The 18,335-nt window shown below is 47.4% G+C and overlaps 3 protein-coding genes across 6 annotated transcripts in view; all 3 read left to right on the top strand.

Moving 5' to 3' along the window:
- The window catches only part of LOC139175320 (C-reactive protein-like), a 71,528-nt gene that overhangs the window by 36,600 nt on the left and 16,593 nt on the right, over positions 1–18,335 (top strand). The gene's annotated exons all lie outside the window — the stretch shown is intronic.
- LOC139175319 (serum amyloid P-component-like) overlaps positions 1–18,335 on the top strand; it is a 71,089-nt gene that overhangs the window by 21,396 nt on the left and 31,358 nt on the right. The window lies entirely within an intron of this gene.
- LOC139175452 (serum amyloid P-component-like) lies at positions 8,075–9,298 on the top strand. The gene is made up of 2 exons (XM_070766577.1): positions 8,075–8,138; positions 8,491–9,298. Exons 1-2 carry the CDS (start codon positions 8,075–8,077, stop codon positions 9,135–9,137), a joined length of 711 nt encoding a protein of 236 aa, XP_070622678.1. The 3' UTR covers positions 9,138–9,298.

The raw sequence follows: 18,335 nt of genomic DNA on the forward strand, positions 1-18,335 counted from the left end.
GAGAGGGATGTCCACTACCCTCGCATCACGCCGACTGCTATGGCTGCGCAGCTGGCAAGCTGACACCAAATCTAAATGGCGCCTGGCATCATCGCCTTTTCAGGGGTCTCAACTCTTTGGAGACATATTAGAAAAAGTCCTCATAGAGGACAAGGACAAACGGAAGATACTTCCAAAGTCCAAGAGGGGTCAAGATCGTCGTCAGACTCCGTACAACCGACGTCAGTCCTTTCGTTGGGACACCTCACGGTCAAACCAGCAATTTAGGTCCTTCTCCCAGGGCAATTTCAACCAAAATGCCTACAGGAATGACCGTACCTCCTTTCAAGACAGGACCAGAGGCTATCAGTCAAACAGACGCCCTTTTCGAGGCTCCAACCAGCGTGGGTTTAAACGACCCAAATGACTTTGCTTTGACACAGCCAGTAGGAGGGAAATTACACCTTTTCAGCGCCTCCTGGCTAGCCACCTCCTCAGACAAATGGGCTCTATCGACAGTGACACAGGGACTGCGGTTGGAATTCATTCAGCCCCCGCCCAACCGATTCCTACACTGTCCAACACCAAAGAACCCCTCCAAACGGAAGGAACTACTTCAAGAAGTAGGTCACCTCCTACAGATTCAAGCCATAGAGCCTGTGCCAAAACACACAGAGGGCATGGGATTTTACTCTATGGTGTTCATAGTCCCCAAAGCATCCGGGGGCTGTCGTTTAATTCTGAATCTGAAACAATTAAATCAATTCATTCTTTACCGGAGATTCAGGATGCACTCCCTGCACACCATTCTAGCGGCAGTGCGACCTCAGGACTTTCTCACTTCCTTAGACCTGAAGGAAGCTTATTTACACGTACCGATATTTCCACCACATCGCAAGTATCTACGATTTTGTGTGGAAGGGACGCATTATCAATACCGGGCCATGCCATTCGGCCTATCATCGGCCCCTCGTACCTTCACAAAATTGCTGGACGTGCTCACAGCACATCTCCGGGCACGATCCGTCCGCCTGATGGCATACTTGGACGATATCATCGTGTTGTCCAAGTCCCAGGCAGGGGCGCACCGAGACCTCCACCTTACGATGACGTTTTTGGAAGAACACGGCTTTACCATCAACGTTCCCAAGAGCCAATTGATCCCTTCTACAAGACTTTTGCATCTGGGATCGGTGATAGACACCAAGTCGAGCATCGTGTCGCTCTCACCAGACAGACTGGACAATATCTTGGCCTTGATAGCTTCCATCCAGAGGCAACCAAGGGTATCCCTGGCCCTTTTGTCCAGGGTGCTAGGAACCATGGTTTCCTGTATAGGAATTGTGCCATGGGCCAGGCATCACATTCGTCCATTACAAGGATTTCTGCTGCCGGCCCAGAAGGCAAAACTCAGCCAGTCAAACCGGCTAATCAGGCTACCACAGAAGGTCAAAGCCTCCTTGGCCTGGTGGACTTCACCAGCACTATTCCAGGGCTGTTCCTTCCAGACTCCCGATCAGGTAGTCATGACTACGGACGCAAGTTTGTTGGGTTGGGATGCACACATCGGTTCCCATGTGGCTCAGGGGCTCTGGACCAAGGAGGACCTCTACCCTGTCAACATCAACCTCCTAGAGCTCAGGGCTGTGTTTTTAGCGCTCCAACATTTTGTGACCTTGGTTCAAGGACAACACGTATTAGTTCTAACGGACAATGTGGCAACAAAAGCTTACCTCAATCATCAGGGAGGCACGAGATCGCCTCGCCTCATGAGGGAGACCATGGCCCTTTTCAATTGGGCCGAGTACAACCTGGCTTCTCTATCTGCGGAGCACATAGCAGGCGTCAACAATGTCCAGGCCGATTGGCTCAGCCGAACCACCTTGGACCCCACGGAGTGGAGGCTGGATCCGCAATTATTCCACAAGATCATACTACGATTCGGGACACCGCTGTTGGACTTGTTCGCCACTCACAGCAATACACAGCTCCCCAGGTTCTATTCTCGATTCCACTCTCACATGGCAGAGAAGGTCGACGCCCTAAGGTCGAGCTGGCCTCGCGGTCTGTTGTACGCTTTCCCTCCGACAAATTTGATCCAGAGAGTGATAGACAAGATTATACTGGAGGAAGCGGAGGTGTTACTTGTTGCACCACATTGGCCACGCCGCCCGTGGTTCTCGGACTTAGTAGCGCTGTCGATCTCCCCACCTTGGAGGATCCCGGACAAAATAATCTCCCTCAGTCAAGGGTCAGTCTTTCACCCAGACCCTCAATGGCTCCAATTAGCCGTTTGGCATTTGAGAGGAACAAACTGAGGGAGCATTGTTTACCGGACAGTATCATTGCCACAATGCAGGCCGCCCGCCGGCCATCCACGTCCAGGATTTACCAGGCCACGTGGTCGGCCTTCTGTAAGTTCTGCACCGGGAAAGACTTGCAACCAGAAAGAGCCCAAATACTGACGGTCCTAGAATTCTTGCAGTCAGGCCTTGAAAAGGGACTGTCTCCAAACACCCTTAGGAGACAGGTGGCTGCATTGGCAACCGTTATTCGACTACCGGAATTCCGCTCCTTGGCAATTCACCCTTGGATACGGGACTTTCTAAAAGGAGCTTCAAACAGTCATCCCCCACCTCTTCATAGGTTTCCATCGTGGGACTTATCTCTGGTGTTGAAGGCCCTGACTGGGCCTCCCTTTGAGCCTCTGAGATCCGTTCAGCTCAAATTACTTTCCATCAAGACGGCCTTTTTAGTGGCTATCACTTCAGCCAGACATGTATCGGATTTGTCTGCATTATCCATCAGACCAGACCTTTGTATATTTTATCCGGACAGGGTAGTTCTACGTTTAGACCCGACATTCCTTCCTAAGGTCAACTCGCTTTTCCACAGGAAGCAAGAACTAATTTTGCCGGACTTTTGCTCGCATGGGAGCCACCCTACAGAACTTAGGTGGCACAAACTAGATGTTAGGCGAGCAGTTAAAATCTACATTAGAAGGACCGAGGCCTTTAGAAGGTCCGAGTCATTGTTTGTTTCATTTGCAGAACCAAAAAAGGGTCTGGGCGTCTCTCCCAGTTCAATCAGCCGATGGATCCGGGACTGCATAGGGGAGGCGTATAAGGCTAGAGCTCAGAATCCACCTCAAGGGGTCACGGCGCACTCTACTCGCAGTGCAGCCACGTCAGCAGCTTGGAGGACTCAGGCCTCGATCGAGGACATCTGTCGGGCTGCGACGTGGAAGACTCCTTCTACATTCACTAGACATTACAGACTGGATGCCTATGCTTCAGCTGAGGCATCTTTTGGGAGAAGGGTATTACAGAGGGTGTGTTCCTCTCCAGCTGCCCTGACTTAACAATCTCCCTCCCATTTGATTGGAACTTGGGTATATCCCATATTGGACTCTCCTTCCAGATGCAATGGAGAAGAACCGTTGTACCTACCTGAACGGTCTTCTCAGTGCACTGGAAGGAGAGTCCAAACCCACCCAGCATTGGATTGTTTCAGGGAGGCTGGGCTCGGTTGTTTGCTTATTGTTATATATATATATATAGATATTTGGTTCAATAAAATTGTGTTGGATTATATTACCTTTCGTTTTAAAACTGAGCTCACTGGGGGCAGGCAAGGGGCGGTGCCTAATATTATGTTAATTTTAAACTCAGTCTCGACCAATAGGATTGAGAATAACCCATATTGGACTCTCCTTCCAGTGCACTGAGAAGACCGTTCAGGTAGGTACAACGGTTCTTTCCATCCCTGAATTGGTAACAGCTGGGTTTGGGTGTGGTTCTCCTCAGCAGGGTTGAAAAGGCAGGCCCGCCCTTACTGTATTGTGGAGAGTTATCAATTGGGAGTCCTGTGACCTTGCTTCGATTCTTGGCGTCTCTGATCTTGGCTTGTGGCCTAGAAGTCTGAAAGACTTGGGGGAGGCGTGGGTTTTATTACCTCCAGTGTTGTTTTTGCCAGCAAGAATCCTGTTTTATTGCCTGGCCGTCGTGAAACCTCTGTGAAGCTTCATAACGTTCCTGTCTGTAAGAACAGTTTTTGTTACCAGTGTTTGCTTTCAAATATATAAACTGCCTTTGCTTTTTACCAGTGTGACTGGCTACTCTTTTTAGTTGGTGTTGGCGTCTGGGGGGACCCAGACAGAACACCTACCCATCCATCCATCCATCCATCCATCCATCCATCCATCCATCCATCCATCTATCTTCTATCATCCACCCACCCACATCTCTCTTTTTCTCTTCTCATCTCTCCCCCATCTCTCTCTCTCCTTGCATATCTATCTATCTCTATCCATCCATCCATCTATCCCCCTCCACCCATCTCTCATCTTCCTTCTATTTCAAGAATCTCCAAACTTGGCAACTCCTAGAATTCCCCTGCCAAACATGGCTGGACGAAAGCATGGACAGTGGTCACCCAAAGGGAAGGACCCTTTTTTTTTAGAAAGAGAGAACTGGGCCCACATTAACCAGCGCTTTAAAAATAAAATTCAAGCTGGTTTATAACTTTCGCCACCCTGTGTTATCTATCTGGATTCCCTTTCGTAGTTTATTTTTAAAAGCTGCTTTGTAATCTTCTGCAAACACCTTGGGTATGGAATAACAACCGGAGGAATAATTCAGCCAAACACCAGCTTTGGGAAAATATTTTGATTAGACTGAAATCAGAAATGGAAAATTATATTCTTGGAGTCATGACCCCCTCCAAATATAACTGAGAGGTGGTTTTAGGAGACGAAGATTTTGACAGGTGTTGGCTTTTAAAAGAAGGTTGAATCCGTTATCTGATTCTGAGAAGAAAGGTTCTTCTGTTCCAAGACCTAGCAACAAGAAAGTTTGAAGGTGACTTATTGTACAGAACATGGAATAATAGCCTGGGAAGGCACCTAAGAGGTCTTCTAGTCCAACCCCCTGTTCAAGCAGAAGACAATTGATCTCACTCTGGGCAAATTGTCCAATCTCTTCTTTAACACCCAACACCCCCCGCGTGATGGAGCACTCACAACTTCTGGAGGCAAGTTGTTCCGCAGGTTAATTGTTCTCAATTCTAGGTTGGTTCTCTCTCCTTGATAAGTTTCTACCCATTGCTTCTTGTTCTGCTTTGGAGAATAGTTTGACTCATAGAAACATAGAAGATTGACGGTAGAAAAAGACCTCATGGTCCATCTAGTCTGCCCTAATACTCTTTCCTGTATTTTATCTTAGGATGGATCTATGTTTATCCCAGGCATGTTTAAATTCAGGTACTGTGTGGATTTACCAACCATGTCTGCCGGAAGCTTGTTCCAAGCATCTACTACTCTTTCAGTCAAGTAATATTTTCTCACATGGCTTCTGATCTTTCCCCAACTAACCTCAGATTGTGCCCCCTCGTTCTTGTGTTCACTTTCCTATGAAAAACACTTCCCTCCTGAACCTTATTTAACCCATTCACATGTTTAAATGTTTCGATCATGTCCCCCCTTTCCCTTCTGCCCTCCAGACTATACAGATGGAGTTCATGAAGTCTTTCCTGATATGTTTTATGCTTAAGACCTTCCACCATTTTTGTAGCCCGTCTTTGAACCCGTTCAGTTTTATCCATATCTTTTTGTAGGTCTCCAGAACTGGACACAGAATCCCTCTTCTTTGTAAGACTCTTGTAAGCAGGCTCTTACAAATATTGTAAGACTCTTATCCTATGTTCCCACTAATCCATGTCCTTATTGCTCCTCTTTGCACGCTTTCTAGAGCCCCAACATCATTTTTTGTGTGTCGTGGTGTTGTGGTTAGCTCTGGCCCAGCTCCTGCCCCAAGGACTGTGGATGTGGGGGAGACATCCACATGCTGCAGGCCTGTTTTGCCCCTGGTGGAATCTGCTGATGAAGGCTCCTCTGACCAAGACATGAGTGACAGGGAGGAGGAGAGCGGGGCAGACAGCTCAGAAGGAGATCAATTATCTAGCTCCTCCTTGGATTCAGAACAAGAGTTAATGATACAGCCACGCATGCGGAGAGCGATGCATAGGCAACAACAACTGAGAGATTATTATCAAAGAAAATGAGGCCACCTGTGATTGGGTGGGGCTGTGGTCATTAGTGAGGCTGCTATAAATAGCAGCCTGTGGGTTTGGCCATTGTGGAGGATTATCTGATTGTTATGTTTCGTGACTGCTTTACTGACTTGGACCTTTTGTGTGCTGATTTTTCCCCGCTTTGAAACTAAACCAGGGCAAAGTGTGTTTCACTTTGTGAAAGAAGGACTGTGAATTGCCTCACAGCTGCAAGCTAAGTATCACAGAACTGATAAGGGACTTGTACAAATTACCAGGTTGTTTGGAGACGAGTGCTCTTTGCTATACCAAAAGAGGGCTTAGGTTAAGTGAATTTTCATTATAAAGAATATTGTTTTGAATTTTCAAACGTGTGTGTGTCTGAAATTTATACCTGTGAATTTTTGGGAGGATTCTACCAGAGAGCCCGACAGAACACGTGGTGACCACAATTGGACCAGAATATTCCAAGGATGGCCACAACAGTATAAAGCAGTACTAACACTTCTTGTGTTGATTTAATTCCTGGTGAAGAAATAATATGTCGTGGTTGTGCCCGGAAGCAAAAGGTTATTGAAAAAAAGGCACATAATTGGTTACAGCAGATTACAGAAAGAACAATAGAATATACTCCGGAATTCTTCTTATTAGGAATAACAAGAAAACAACACCCCCAAAATATTCAATATTTATTGTTGCGTATCATCACGGCAGCAAGAATCGCCTGCGCTCAACATTGGACAGATAACAAAATCCCACCGGAAAATCGATTGATGGACAAAATATACAGGTGTGCTGAAATGGACATGATGACATGATGACAATCAAACTTTAACAGCAGAATAATTCAGACTATTATGAAGTATGGACATAAATGGTACAATTGGACATAAATGGTACAATCACTTATCAATTTTCCCCATGAGTGAATTGATGTCATTTCCTTTTTTTAAAAAAATATTGTTTTTAATCTTTAAACATCATGTCATTTCAGTACAGATCTACAACCATTTTCATACATTATTACTGTTTGTCCATATACAATATTTCATATACGGTGGTACCTCTACTTAAGAACCTTTCTAGATAAGAACCGGGTGTTCAAGATTTTTTTTTGCCTCTTCTTAAGAACCATTTTCTACTTAAGAACCCGAGCCTGGAAAATTTTCCCAGGAAATTTGAGAGTGGCATGAAGGCCTGGCCAGTTTCCTGCCATTCCCCCTTTAATCCTGGCCATCTCGGGCGTTTCTGGGCTGCCAGAGGAGCCTTTCGGTGGCGCTTAAGGAGGCTTTGGCAGTCCAGAGTGAACAAAGCATTTTCCTTTCTCTGGGCATTTGGAGAGGGAATAAACCTCTGCCAGCGCCCAGAGAAAAGAAACGCTCCCTTCGCTCTGGTCAGCAACTGTCCTCCTCCTCTTCTTCTTCCTCCCCCTCCCACCCAAATTCCGAACTATTATTTCTTTCCTAATGGGTTTGCACGCATTATTTGCTTTTACATTGATTCCTATGGGAAAAATTGCTTCTACTTTTCTGCTTAAGAACCTGGTCATGGAACGAATTAAGTTCATAAGTAGAGGTACCACTGTATTTACACTTATTTATTTATTTATTATTTATTATTTAGATTTGTATGCCGCCCCTCTCCGCAGATTCGGCGACACTGTCATATCATTGTCTATCTCACATTTTTTCACAAATTCCCCCCTTTTGTGGGAGATAAAGACAAGGATATGAGACAGTGTAAATATATGAAATATTGTATATGGACAAACAGTAATAACGCATGAAATTGGGCGTAGATCTGCACTGAAATGATACGATGTTTAAAGATTAAAAAAACAATAGATATTTTTTAAAAAAAGAAATGACATCAATTCAATCATGGGGAAAAAATCGGCAAGTGACAACTGAGCCTGCCCCTTGTTGAAAGCTCAAAAGACGTGTAAGATAAGAGTCACTATTGAGAAGGAGGACACCCAAGGAGATCGGAGCGAGAGGACCTGCTTGCGGCTCCTGAAACAATTTTGTTCCCTGCGTTGTCCACCAAGATGGCCTTCGTTGTTCCCCTCCTTGTTATCCTCGTCGGTCTGTCAGGATCCTTCAGCCAAGAAGGTGAGGCTTAAACCCATGTAGGAGCAGGTCCTCCAGTTGTTTATTGATTGATTGATTGACCGATTGATCAACCTTCGTATGTTGTTATATTTTTAAAACTTTTCAGTTAAATTTAAAAAAAGAGGACTTGGATTCCCGGTCATGGTTGAGAAGGAGAAGCCAGCCTTGTGTATGGGTCCCCCCCCCCCAAAAAATCCAGGGATCAAGTGGAAATCTGCTCCAACTTTTGTCAAAACAGCCAACTCTTGTTGGATCGATTTTCCCCATCTTGCTCAGGGCTCAAGGTCCTCCTCTTTGCCCATCCTGTGGCCAGCAAGCTCTCCTTCACTTTCCGCTCCCCGGTCCTAAACAGGGATCCCCACTAACAGAGATCTCCCAATCTCCTTTCCAGATCTCCAGAAGAAGGTCTTCGTTTTCCCGGCAGCTTCTCACAAGGCTTTCGTACGTTTGAACGTCACCCTCGAGAAACCCCTGACCAGCCTCACCGTCTGCCTGAAACACCACTGCTCACTCCTGCGGTCTTACTCCCTCTTCTCTTACGCCACCAAGTCTACCGATAATGCTTTCCTGATTTTTAAGGAGAAGCCCAACGTTTATTCGATTAGCGTAGGCGGCTCGGACGTCTTTTTCAAGATCCCTAACGAAGTGATTCCTCGTTGGGAGCACATCTGTGTCTCCTGGAACTCCAAAAACGGGCTGATTCACTTTTGGCTCAACGGCGTCCTTCTCCCGCGCATGGGTACCAAAAGGGGCTATGCGATCAGCAACCACGCGTCCATCATTCTGGGCCAGGATCAGGATACCTTCGGAGGGGGGTTTGACTCCAGCCAATCCTTTACGGGCGACATGTCGGCGGTCAATATGTGGGCCCGGACATTGAACACCGAAGAGGTTAGGTTGCTCATGAAAGATGACACCGTGCCCAATCCCCTGGCCAGCTGGGATGCTTTGAATTACACAATTCACGATTACGTGGTGATAACGGACGAGGAGCCTTAATGTGAAGATCCAGGCTGGAAAGGGGGAAAAAAAGAGAGAAAGAAAAAAGGAGAAATGTTCTGTTTTAGTGTATCGCAAATTCGAAATAGATTCGTGATTGATATGTAGATGATTCGTGCCCGAAAATCACCGAGCGGGCATTCTGATCTTCTTGCAATAAAATAAGCCGCTTGTTCATGAAACCTTGTTTTTTTTAATTTCCTTTTCTCTTTATTTTAATTGCGCAATGTGGATCCAAAGAATGTAGGAGGTGATTTCAAGTCTTCTTTGTTTCATTGTCTTATAACAATGCCATAATCTCTTGGGCAACTAAATGGAGCCTGGCCGAATGTTTGAATGGCCCATTGCCTTTCCTGTCACCAGTGCTGAGTTTTAGTTCAGCAAATCTATTCTCAGTCTTCCCAGAGAGAGAAATATCTGCCTCTACCTAGGATCGAGCTTCCAGCCTCTGGATTGTGTGGCCAGAGCTCTGCCTCTAGGCCACCACACAATGTGTGTGTGTGTATGTGTGTTTGCGTGTGTGTGTGTGTATGTATGTATGTATGTATGTATGTATGTATTAATGCATATAATTTTCTTCTTTGTTTAATAACACCACCGGTGGAGTCAGGACAATTCAAATGGAGTTGAGTGTTTCCTGGCCCATTGCCTTTCCTGTCACCAATGCAGAGTTTTGCTCATTGTGCCCAGAAAGAGAAATATCTGCCACTACCTAGAATCGAACTCCCAGCCTCCTGATTGTGAGGCCAGAGTTCCCCCCCATCGTAGGCTCCCCCCCCCCCCGGGGACACCGTCCAGGTAGTGGAAATGACCCAGGAACAGCACCAACCGACAGATCTCCGGTGAAAATCGCCAGGTTTTTTTTCCTGCGCATGCTCGGGAGCAAAAATATTGGTGAAAATAGCCGAAATATCACAAGATTTGGCTTGCTGAGCATACACAGAAGCCAAATCTCACACGGGGCGCCAGTGTGCACATTTCAGGAGCGCGCACACCCACTCTGGCCGCCGAGGACCGTCTGAGTAGCGAGGCAAGTGGCAGCCCACCACTGGCTCCACCGCTTTGTTACATAGAAGAAAGACACAGAAGTGCAAATTCAGCCTATAGGCTACTGCAAAAGGGGCTTCCTGGTGCTGCCCTTGAAGACGGTCCTAGGGCAGCTGTGTCCAGCCACAGCCCATGAGTTGCATGAGGCTCTGAATGGCTAGTAATATAGCCCTGCAAAATCCTTATCTTTTTAAACATTTTGTCTACATACATGTGTACTACATACATGAACAAAAAGATATTGACAAAATTGAACTGGTTCAAAGACGGGCTAGAAGAATGGTGGAAGGTCTTAAGCATAAAACATATCAGGAAAGACTTCATGAACTCCATCTGTAGAGTCTGGAGGACAGAAGGGAAAGGGGGGACATGATCGAAACATTGAAATATGTCAAAGGGTTAAATAAGGTTCAGGAGGGAAGTGTTTTTAATAGGAAAGTGAACACAAGAACAAGGGGGCACAATCTGAAGTTAGTTGGGGGAAAGATCAAAAGCAACATGAGAAAATATTATTTGACTGAAAGAGTAGTAGATGCTTGGAACAAACTTCCAGCAGACGTGGTTGGTAAATCCACATACCTGAATTGAAACATGCCTGGGATAAACATAGATCCATCCTAAGATAAAATACAGAAAATAGTATAAGGGCAGACTAGATGGACCATGACGTCTTTTTCTGCCGTCAGTCTTCTATGTTTCTCCGTACTGAAGGAGTGGGTCCAGCAGTCGCATGGGTTGCTCCTGTCCAATCCGTTGGAACTGAGCCTAGTATTAAAAAAGACTGCTGGATCCGCCCCTTCCCCAGAATTCGCTCAGTTCGCATCCTCGGATGTGTGTGAATGCTCGTTCCTCTCGATAAAACACCTTCCCTTCGATCTCTCTCCTAAAAACAGTAAGAATTTTCCATTTTAGCTTGCCGGCAGTGGATTTTACTCAGCCCTACAGGGCTTTGAGTTGGGGGAGAATTTAGCGGCTCAGCCATTCGCGGTTTTTCCCTCCGTGCTGTAGCCGCGGCCGGTCTGGTTTTACGGCCTTGGAGGTCCTCCCGGGGGCAAGCTTGATTGATTTAACAAATAATTAAGGGCTATTTACCTCCCGCGGTGTGGGACTTGAATTGTCTCCCGGGCTTAGTTTCTCCGATTGCAATTAACGGAGCGGTTTTTTTGGCGCCAAGGCTCTCGCGCCCAGTAATTGGCACTTTCGGTTTTGCCCTAAGGGGTCGGCCATTAGTGCTTCCAGCCCGCCGCCTGACCCTGGAGTCGTCGCTTTGAGTTCCCTCGGGCCTATTCTCCACGGAAGTGGCCTCCAACCAGTGTGCCTTGGTTTTTCTTAAAGTTAAGTTAGCGAGGCCTGCCACGCTGCACTTAGGGACAAGAACTCTTGGTACCGTCCGGATTGCCCCTTAAGGCGCAGCAGCTCCTGAGCCTAGGAGCAGGGTCACTTATCCTCTTGGGAAATCCCACAAAAAAATTCTTCTCCCCCCCTATTTTCTTGGCTCAAGCCTCGTCTTCTGTAATTTGTTCAGACTATGGCTTCTTTTCCCAAGAGAGGCACTACCAAAGGTCCCAAAGAGGTTAGGCCTACTGGTAATTCTACTGAGGTTCCCCAGGCCTCTTCCTCCTCTTCCTCAGGCACCCATTCCTTAGCCAAGCCCACCAGGGCTGAGAAGAGAAGGGACCTAGCCCTACAAAAAATACATGATAAATCAGCCAAATGTTTTAAGGTGCAGGCCCAAGTGCATATCAATCCAACCCCCCCGGAGGCCTCTAACCTGCCTCTTTCTGGGGTTCCTGTGCTATCCCTGGATGAGCCAAACCTAAATCCACCCCAACCTAACCTATGGGGTTTAGGTCCAGAGGAGCCAGATATTACCGAGGATTCCTCCCAGCCAGAACCTGCTCAGGCCCTCAGGGATCCTCCGGCTTTTCCGGCTGATATTTCTTCCTTGCCACCGGAGTTTCAGTCTATCTTGACTATTCTGACTAACACCATTGACGCTAAACTCTCATCTTTCAATGTGCCTTCTCTGTCTCATCCCCCTCCACGCTCCTCCCGTCCCGTGAGTTCTTCTCCTTCCTACAGAGCCCCAGCCATGGAGGTCTCTGACTCCTCTCAGGAAGAGGATGAGGACGTGGATGCAGAAGAGGATGATGACCCATTTCAGCGTCTGTCGGAAGATGAGGAATCTCAGATTAAGATTCCAGCCCCAGCTGCTATCTTTCCTTCGCAGCTTTTCAAATCTCTCCTGCTTAAAGCTAGAGTATCCACGGGGCTAGCTGGGCAAGAAAAACAGGCTACTTCTTCCTCAGACCCTCCGGAGGAAAATCTTCCTTATTTCATGGAAGAACAGGAAGACAATGAGGTAATTCCTATGCCCAAGTTGTTTAAGGATGCCTTGCTTAAACAGTGGGACCACCCAACTGCTGGCTTTACTCCCACTCCCAAGGACAAGAAGCTCTACAAGCTCTCCTCCTCCTATGAGGAACTCCTAACATGTCCCAAGCCAGATGAACCAGTGAAGACTCTCCACTCGACTGCCGCCATGCCTGGCGAAGCAGAGGAGGTCCTCCGGCCAGAGGACAAACGACTTGAGCAAATGCTCAAAAGGAGTCTCCTTGCAGACTCATGGGCCATTAAGAGTGCTGCAGCGGCATCCTTCTTTTCCAGAGCTATGCTCTTGTGGCTTCGTCAGCTCCAACCACACCTGCCTCCAGATGACTTACGGGGCCAACAGGATTTCAACAAAATCTTCGCAGCTGCCCAATATGTAGCAGATGCTACCCTCCAATCTTCCAGATTTGCAGCCAGGTCAGTAGCAGCCTCCACAACGGCCAGAAGACTTCTATGGCTCCGCCCTTGGCAGGCGGGAGTAAGACAGAAGTGGCAGTTAGCCATGGGTCCGCTGAAACGTAACCTCCTCTTCGGAGACCTTCTGGACCCTCTCCTTACAGAGACCACAGACAAGAAAAAGGTTTTGGGACCTACCACCAAGAAGGCCCCTAAACCGCAGCCCTTTCGGCGCACAGGGCGTCAACAGGATCAGGGCTTCGCATTTCAAAGGAGTCCAGGTCAGTATTCCCCTCGGTTTCGATCCCAATCTAGAACCACCAGGGGCAGAGGTTCCCGTTATCAGAGAGGATCCTCTTCTACCAGGGCTTCCAAAAGAGCCAGATGGTAAGTTTTCCTCCTTTCCCATAGGCGGTCGCCTAGCCTGGTTCTCTTCCGCCTGGCACCGTTCTTGTAAGGACCCCTGGGTCATTGACACTGTGGAAAGGGGCCTAAGGTTAGAGTTCATTTCACCTCCCCCTAACCGTTTTATTTCTTGTCCTTCTCCCAGTTCCCCTCCATCTCGTATCCGAATGGAGGAGGCTATTTCTCATTTGTTGACTATTAGAGCTATTCAACCGGTCCCCTCTCTCCAGAGAGGTTTAGGCTTCTATTCCATCCTCTTCATGGTCCCTAAGACCTCTGGAGGCTGGAGAGCCATCTTAGACCTAAAGAAATTGAACCGGTTCATAAAATATAGGAAATTCAAAATGCATTCCTTATCTTCCATTTTAGCAGCTCTACATCGGGGAGACTTTATGGTGTCTCTGGATCTCACGGAGGCCTACCTCCATATCCCCATTGCCAAGGTCCATAGGAAATTTCTGCGCTTTGCCTTTCAAGGCAGGCATTTTCAGTATAGGGCTATGCCATTTGGGCTCTCCTCAGCTCCCAGAGTCTTCACTAAACTCTTGGGATCCTTGGCGGCTCATATCCAGGCCTCTCCCATTCATATTTTATGTTATTTAGATGACATTTTAATTCATGGAAATTCCAGAACTGGTGTGGCTGCAGACCTCTCTTTTACCATGTCGGTTCTACAGAATCATGGTTTCTCCATAAATCTTAAAAAGAGCCACCTTGATCCATCCAATTCCATTCTGCATCTGGGAACTATCATTAATTCTGAGATATCCCAGGTTTTCCTCTCCACTGAGAGAAAACGCAGCATTTTGGATCTCATTGCTCGCATCCTGCCCCAGCAATCTGCCTCCATTGCCACCCTATCTTCCCTTTTGGGTAAAATGGTGTCATGTATTGGTATTGTCCCCTGGGCCCGTCTTCACGCCAGGGAACTACAGTGGCTTCTATTACCATTCCAGAGATCGGACCACAGCAACTCGAATCGTCGCATCACCATCTCACCGACGGTTCGCAGATCCCTCAAGTGGTGGACTTCTCCAGCCCTAGACAAGGGATCTCCCTTCCGGTGCCCCGACCAGTTTGTAGTCACCACAGATGCCAGCCTCTCGGGCTGGGGAGCCCACGCCCAGGGTCTTTTAGCTCAGGGCACATGGTCACCGGAGGAGGCTTCCAGGCCCATCAATTGGCTAGAATTAAGAGCCGTGTCTCTAGCTCTAAAACAATTCCAATCTCACATCTCCAACCAGCATGTGCTGATTCTCACCGACAATATAGCCACCAAAAGCCATATTTGCAGACAGGGAGGCACAAGATCCAAGGCCCTCATGAGGGAGGCCCTGAAGTTAGGCCTTTGGGCAGAGAAGAATCTCCAGTCGCTTCTAGCCGACCACATCTCGGGGAGCCTCAACGTCCAAGCGGACTGGCTCTCGCGAGCGACCATAGATCCAGGCGAGTGGAATCTCCATCAGTCACTGTTCCACCAAATCTGCCTCAGGTTCGGCCATCCAGTGTTGGATCTATTTGCGACCAAAGCCAATGCCCAGCTCCCTCGCTTCATCTCCAGGTTCCCGTCTCCGGGAGCAGAGGCAATCAATGCTCTCAGGAGTCCTTGGCCTCCAGGTCTATTGTATGCCTTCCCTCCAATTCCAATTCTGCCAGACGTGATCAACAAAATCCTCCTGGAGAAGGCCCGAGTAATTCTGATTGCCCCTCACTGGCCTCGCAGGCCCTGGTTCGCGGACCTCCAACAACTGTCCGTCCAGGACCCCTGGCGACTCCCCGTTTCGGAGGATATGTTGCGGCAGGGGGCCTCCTTCCATCCGGACCCAGAGTGGTTCCACCTCACCGCCTGGCTATTATCCGGAGGGACTTAGACCTGCGAGGGTATGACCCGGACACAGTGGAAATCATCCTGAAGTCTAGAAGAGGGTCTACCAACCGGATCTACGACCATACTTGGTCCAAATTCCATCAGTGGTGCTCGCAGGAGGGATTATCTCCCCTGTGTCTTCCCATCCACAGGATAATCACCTTCCTCATGAAGGGTTTCCACCAAGGCCTCTCTACCAGCACCATCCGCCGACACCTGGCCGCCATTTCTTCCGTCTTGGCGGGGCCTCGCAGGCAGCCCCTCCGCTCCTTTCCAGAAATCCAAGAATTTCTAAGAGGAGTGGCTAACCTCAGGCCTTCTAAAATCCACAGATATCCTACCTGGGACTTGCCACGGGTTCTCCACTCTCTTACTCAGGCACCTTACGAACCCCTGAATTCTGCGTCCCTCAGGTACCTATCCTTTAAGGTAGCATTCCTGGTGGCGATTACATCCGCCCGACGCATATCTGAGTTGGCAGCCCTTTCTATCAGACAGGACCTTTGTCAGTTTCACCAGGACAAGGTGGTTCTGCGACTGGACCCCACCTTTCTACCAAAGGTTAGTTCCATGTTCCACAGATCTCAGGATATCATATTACCTTCCTTCTGCCTCCAACGAGAGCATCCCCTGGCAACTAGATGGCACACTCTGGATCTCACTAGAGCGCTAAAGGTTTATATCCAACGCACAAGATCCATCCGGAGGTCTGAAGCACTCTTCATAGCCTACCATCCCAGATCCTTGGGATCCAGAGTGTCTTCTACAGTAATAGGTCGTTGGATCAGAGGGACCATCTCTAAGGCTTACGAGACAGCTTCCCTCTCCATTCCAAGGAATATTACAGCGCATTCCACCAGAAGTGCTGCCACATCTGCCGCTTGGGCGACTCAGGCTCCGTTGGAAGAAGTCTGCAAAGCAGCCACTTGGGCCTCGCCAAATTCCTTCATAAAGCACTACAAAATCGATTCGTACGCATCAGCGGACGCTGCCTTCGGCAGAAGAGTACTCCAATCCGTTATCTCTCACGATAGCAATGTACTCCCACCCTAGGGACCTATCTCTTGGGTATGTCCCATGTGACTGCTGGACCCACTCCTTCAGTACGGAGAATAGGCGTTGATTGCTTACCTGAACGCCTCTTCTCGTACGGTGAGCGGGTACAGCAGTCACTTCCCTCCCTTGTGTGGTCTTCTTTACCTTCTATTCTATTTTCTTATAACACATGAGAGTTGAACATTAAAGAGCTTCACTACTGAGCCTAGTCTACGGATTCGCGAATTCTGGGGAAGGGGCGGATCCAGCAGTCTTTTTTAATACTAGGCTCAGTTCCAACGGATTGGACAGGAGCAACCCATGTGACTGCTGTACCCACTCACCGTACGAGAAGAGGCGTTCAGGTAAGCAATCAACGCCTATTCTATGTAACTACATATAGTCCTCCTCTTAATGATGATTCATTCATCGAAACATAGAAAGAAACCATTTTATGTATGGTTTGTATGAGATGTATGATTGTTTTTATATTAAGGGTTTTAAATTGTTTTAATAATTGGGTTTGTACTGTTTTGTTGTTGTGAGCCGCTCAGAGTCTACGGAGAGGGGCGGCATACAAATCTAATAAATAATAATAAGATTGACGGCAGAAAAGGACCTCCTGGTCCATCTAGTCTTCCCTTATACTATTTCCTGTATTTTATCTTAGGATGGATCTATGTTTATCCCAGGCATGTTTACATTCAGTTCCTGCGGATTTAGCAACCACGTCTGCTGGAAGTTTTTCCAAGCATCTACTACTCTTTCAGTAAAATAATATTTTACTGATCTTTCCCCCAACTAACCTCAGATTGTGCCCCCTTGTTCCTGGGTTCACTTTCCTATTGAAAACACTTCCCTCCTGAACCTTGTTTTTAACCCTTTCACATCTTTAAATGTTTCGATCGTGTCCCCCCTTTTCCTTCTGTCCTGTCCAGACTATACAGATGGAGTTCATGAAGTCTTTCCTGATACGTTTTATGCTGAAGACCTTCCATCGTTTTTGTAGTCCTTCTTTGGACCCGTTCAATTTGATCCATATCTTTTTGTAGGTGAGGTCTCCAGAACTGAACATAGTATTCCAAATTCAGTGACCATTCGGAGTTACAACATCATGGGAAGAAAGGGAAATGAATAGAATAGAATAGAATGGAATAGAATTATTTATTGGCCAAGTGTGATTGGACACACCAGGAATTTGTCTGTTGTTTACATATTTATGACTGTTGTAGCATCCTCCTTATGGACATGGGGTCTAAATTCGGGCCCTTGGAAGGCAACTAGTTCATATTTATTTATTGATTGATTGATTGGATTTGTATGCCGCCCCTCTCCGTAGACTCGGGCGGCTAACAACAGTAATAAAAAACATCATATAAATCCAATACTAAAACAACTAAAAAACCCTTATTGTAAAACCAAACATCCCTACAAACAAACATACCATGCATAAATTGTAAAGGCCTGGGGGGAAAGAATATCTCAGTTCCCCCATGCCTGACAGCAGAGGTGGGTTTTAAGGAGCTTACGAAAGGCGAGGAGGGTGGGGGCAATTCTAATCTCTGTGGGGAGTTGGTTCCAGAGGGCCGGGGCCGCCACAGAGAAGGCTCTTCCCCTGGGCCCCACCAAATGACATTGTTTTGTTGACGGGACCTGGAGAAGGCCCACTCTGTGGGACCTAACCGGTCGCTGGGATTCATGCGGCAGAAGGCGGTCTCATAGATACCCTGGTCCGGTGCCATGACGGTTGAGGTGTCCCAGGGTCATAGGACAGCTAGCCAGCCACAAGCAAAGTCAACAGGGGAAGCGGTAGTTCACTTAACGACTGTGCGATTCACTTAACAACTCTGTGATTCATTTAACATTGGCAGAGATTCACTTAGCAAAATGGACAAGGTCACAAACTGGACGTGACTCATTTTAACTTGCTCAGCAGTGGGAACTTTGGTCCCTAACTAGCCATAAGTCAAGGACTATCTTTTTTTTAAATTACATTTTTTATTTCAAGACAAAACAAAGACACAAACAAAAACACACAACATAAAAATAGGAGCTAG

Source organism: Erythrolamprus reginae, chromosome 13, assembly GCF_031021105.1.
Source record: "Erythrolamprus reginae isolate rEryReg1 chromosome 13, rEryReg1.hap1, whole genome shotgun sequence".
Lineage (NCBI taxonomy): Eukaryota > Metazoa > Chordata > Lepidosauria > Squamata > Dipsadidae > Erythrolamprus > Erythrolamprus reginae.

Excerpts from the sequence above, each read along its gene's own strand:
- LOC139175452 (XM_070766577.1), top strand. The coding sequence starts at position 8,075 with ATGGCCTTCGTTGTTCCCCTCCTTGTTATCCTCGTCGGTCTGTCAGGA. Across the intron at positions 8,139-8,490 it reads AGGATCCTTCAGCCAAGAAG|GGATCCCCACTAACAGAGAT; the intron begins GTGAGGCTTAAA and ends GGTCCTAAACAG.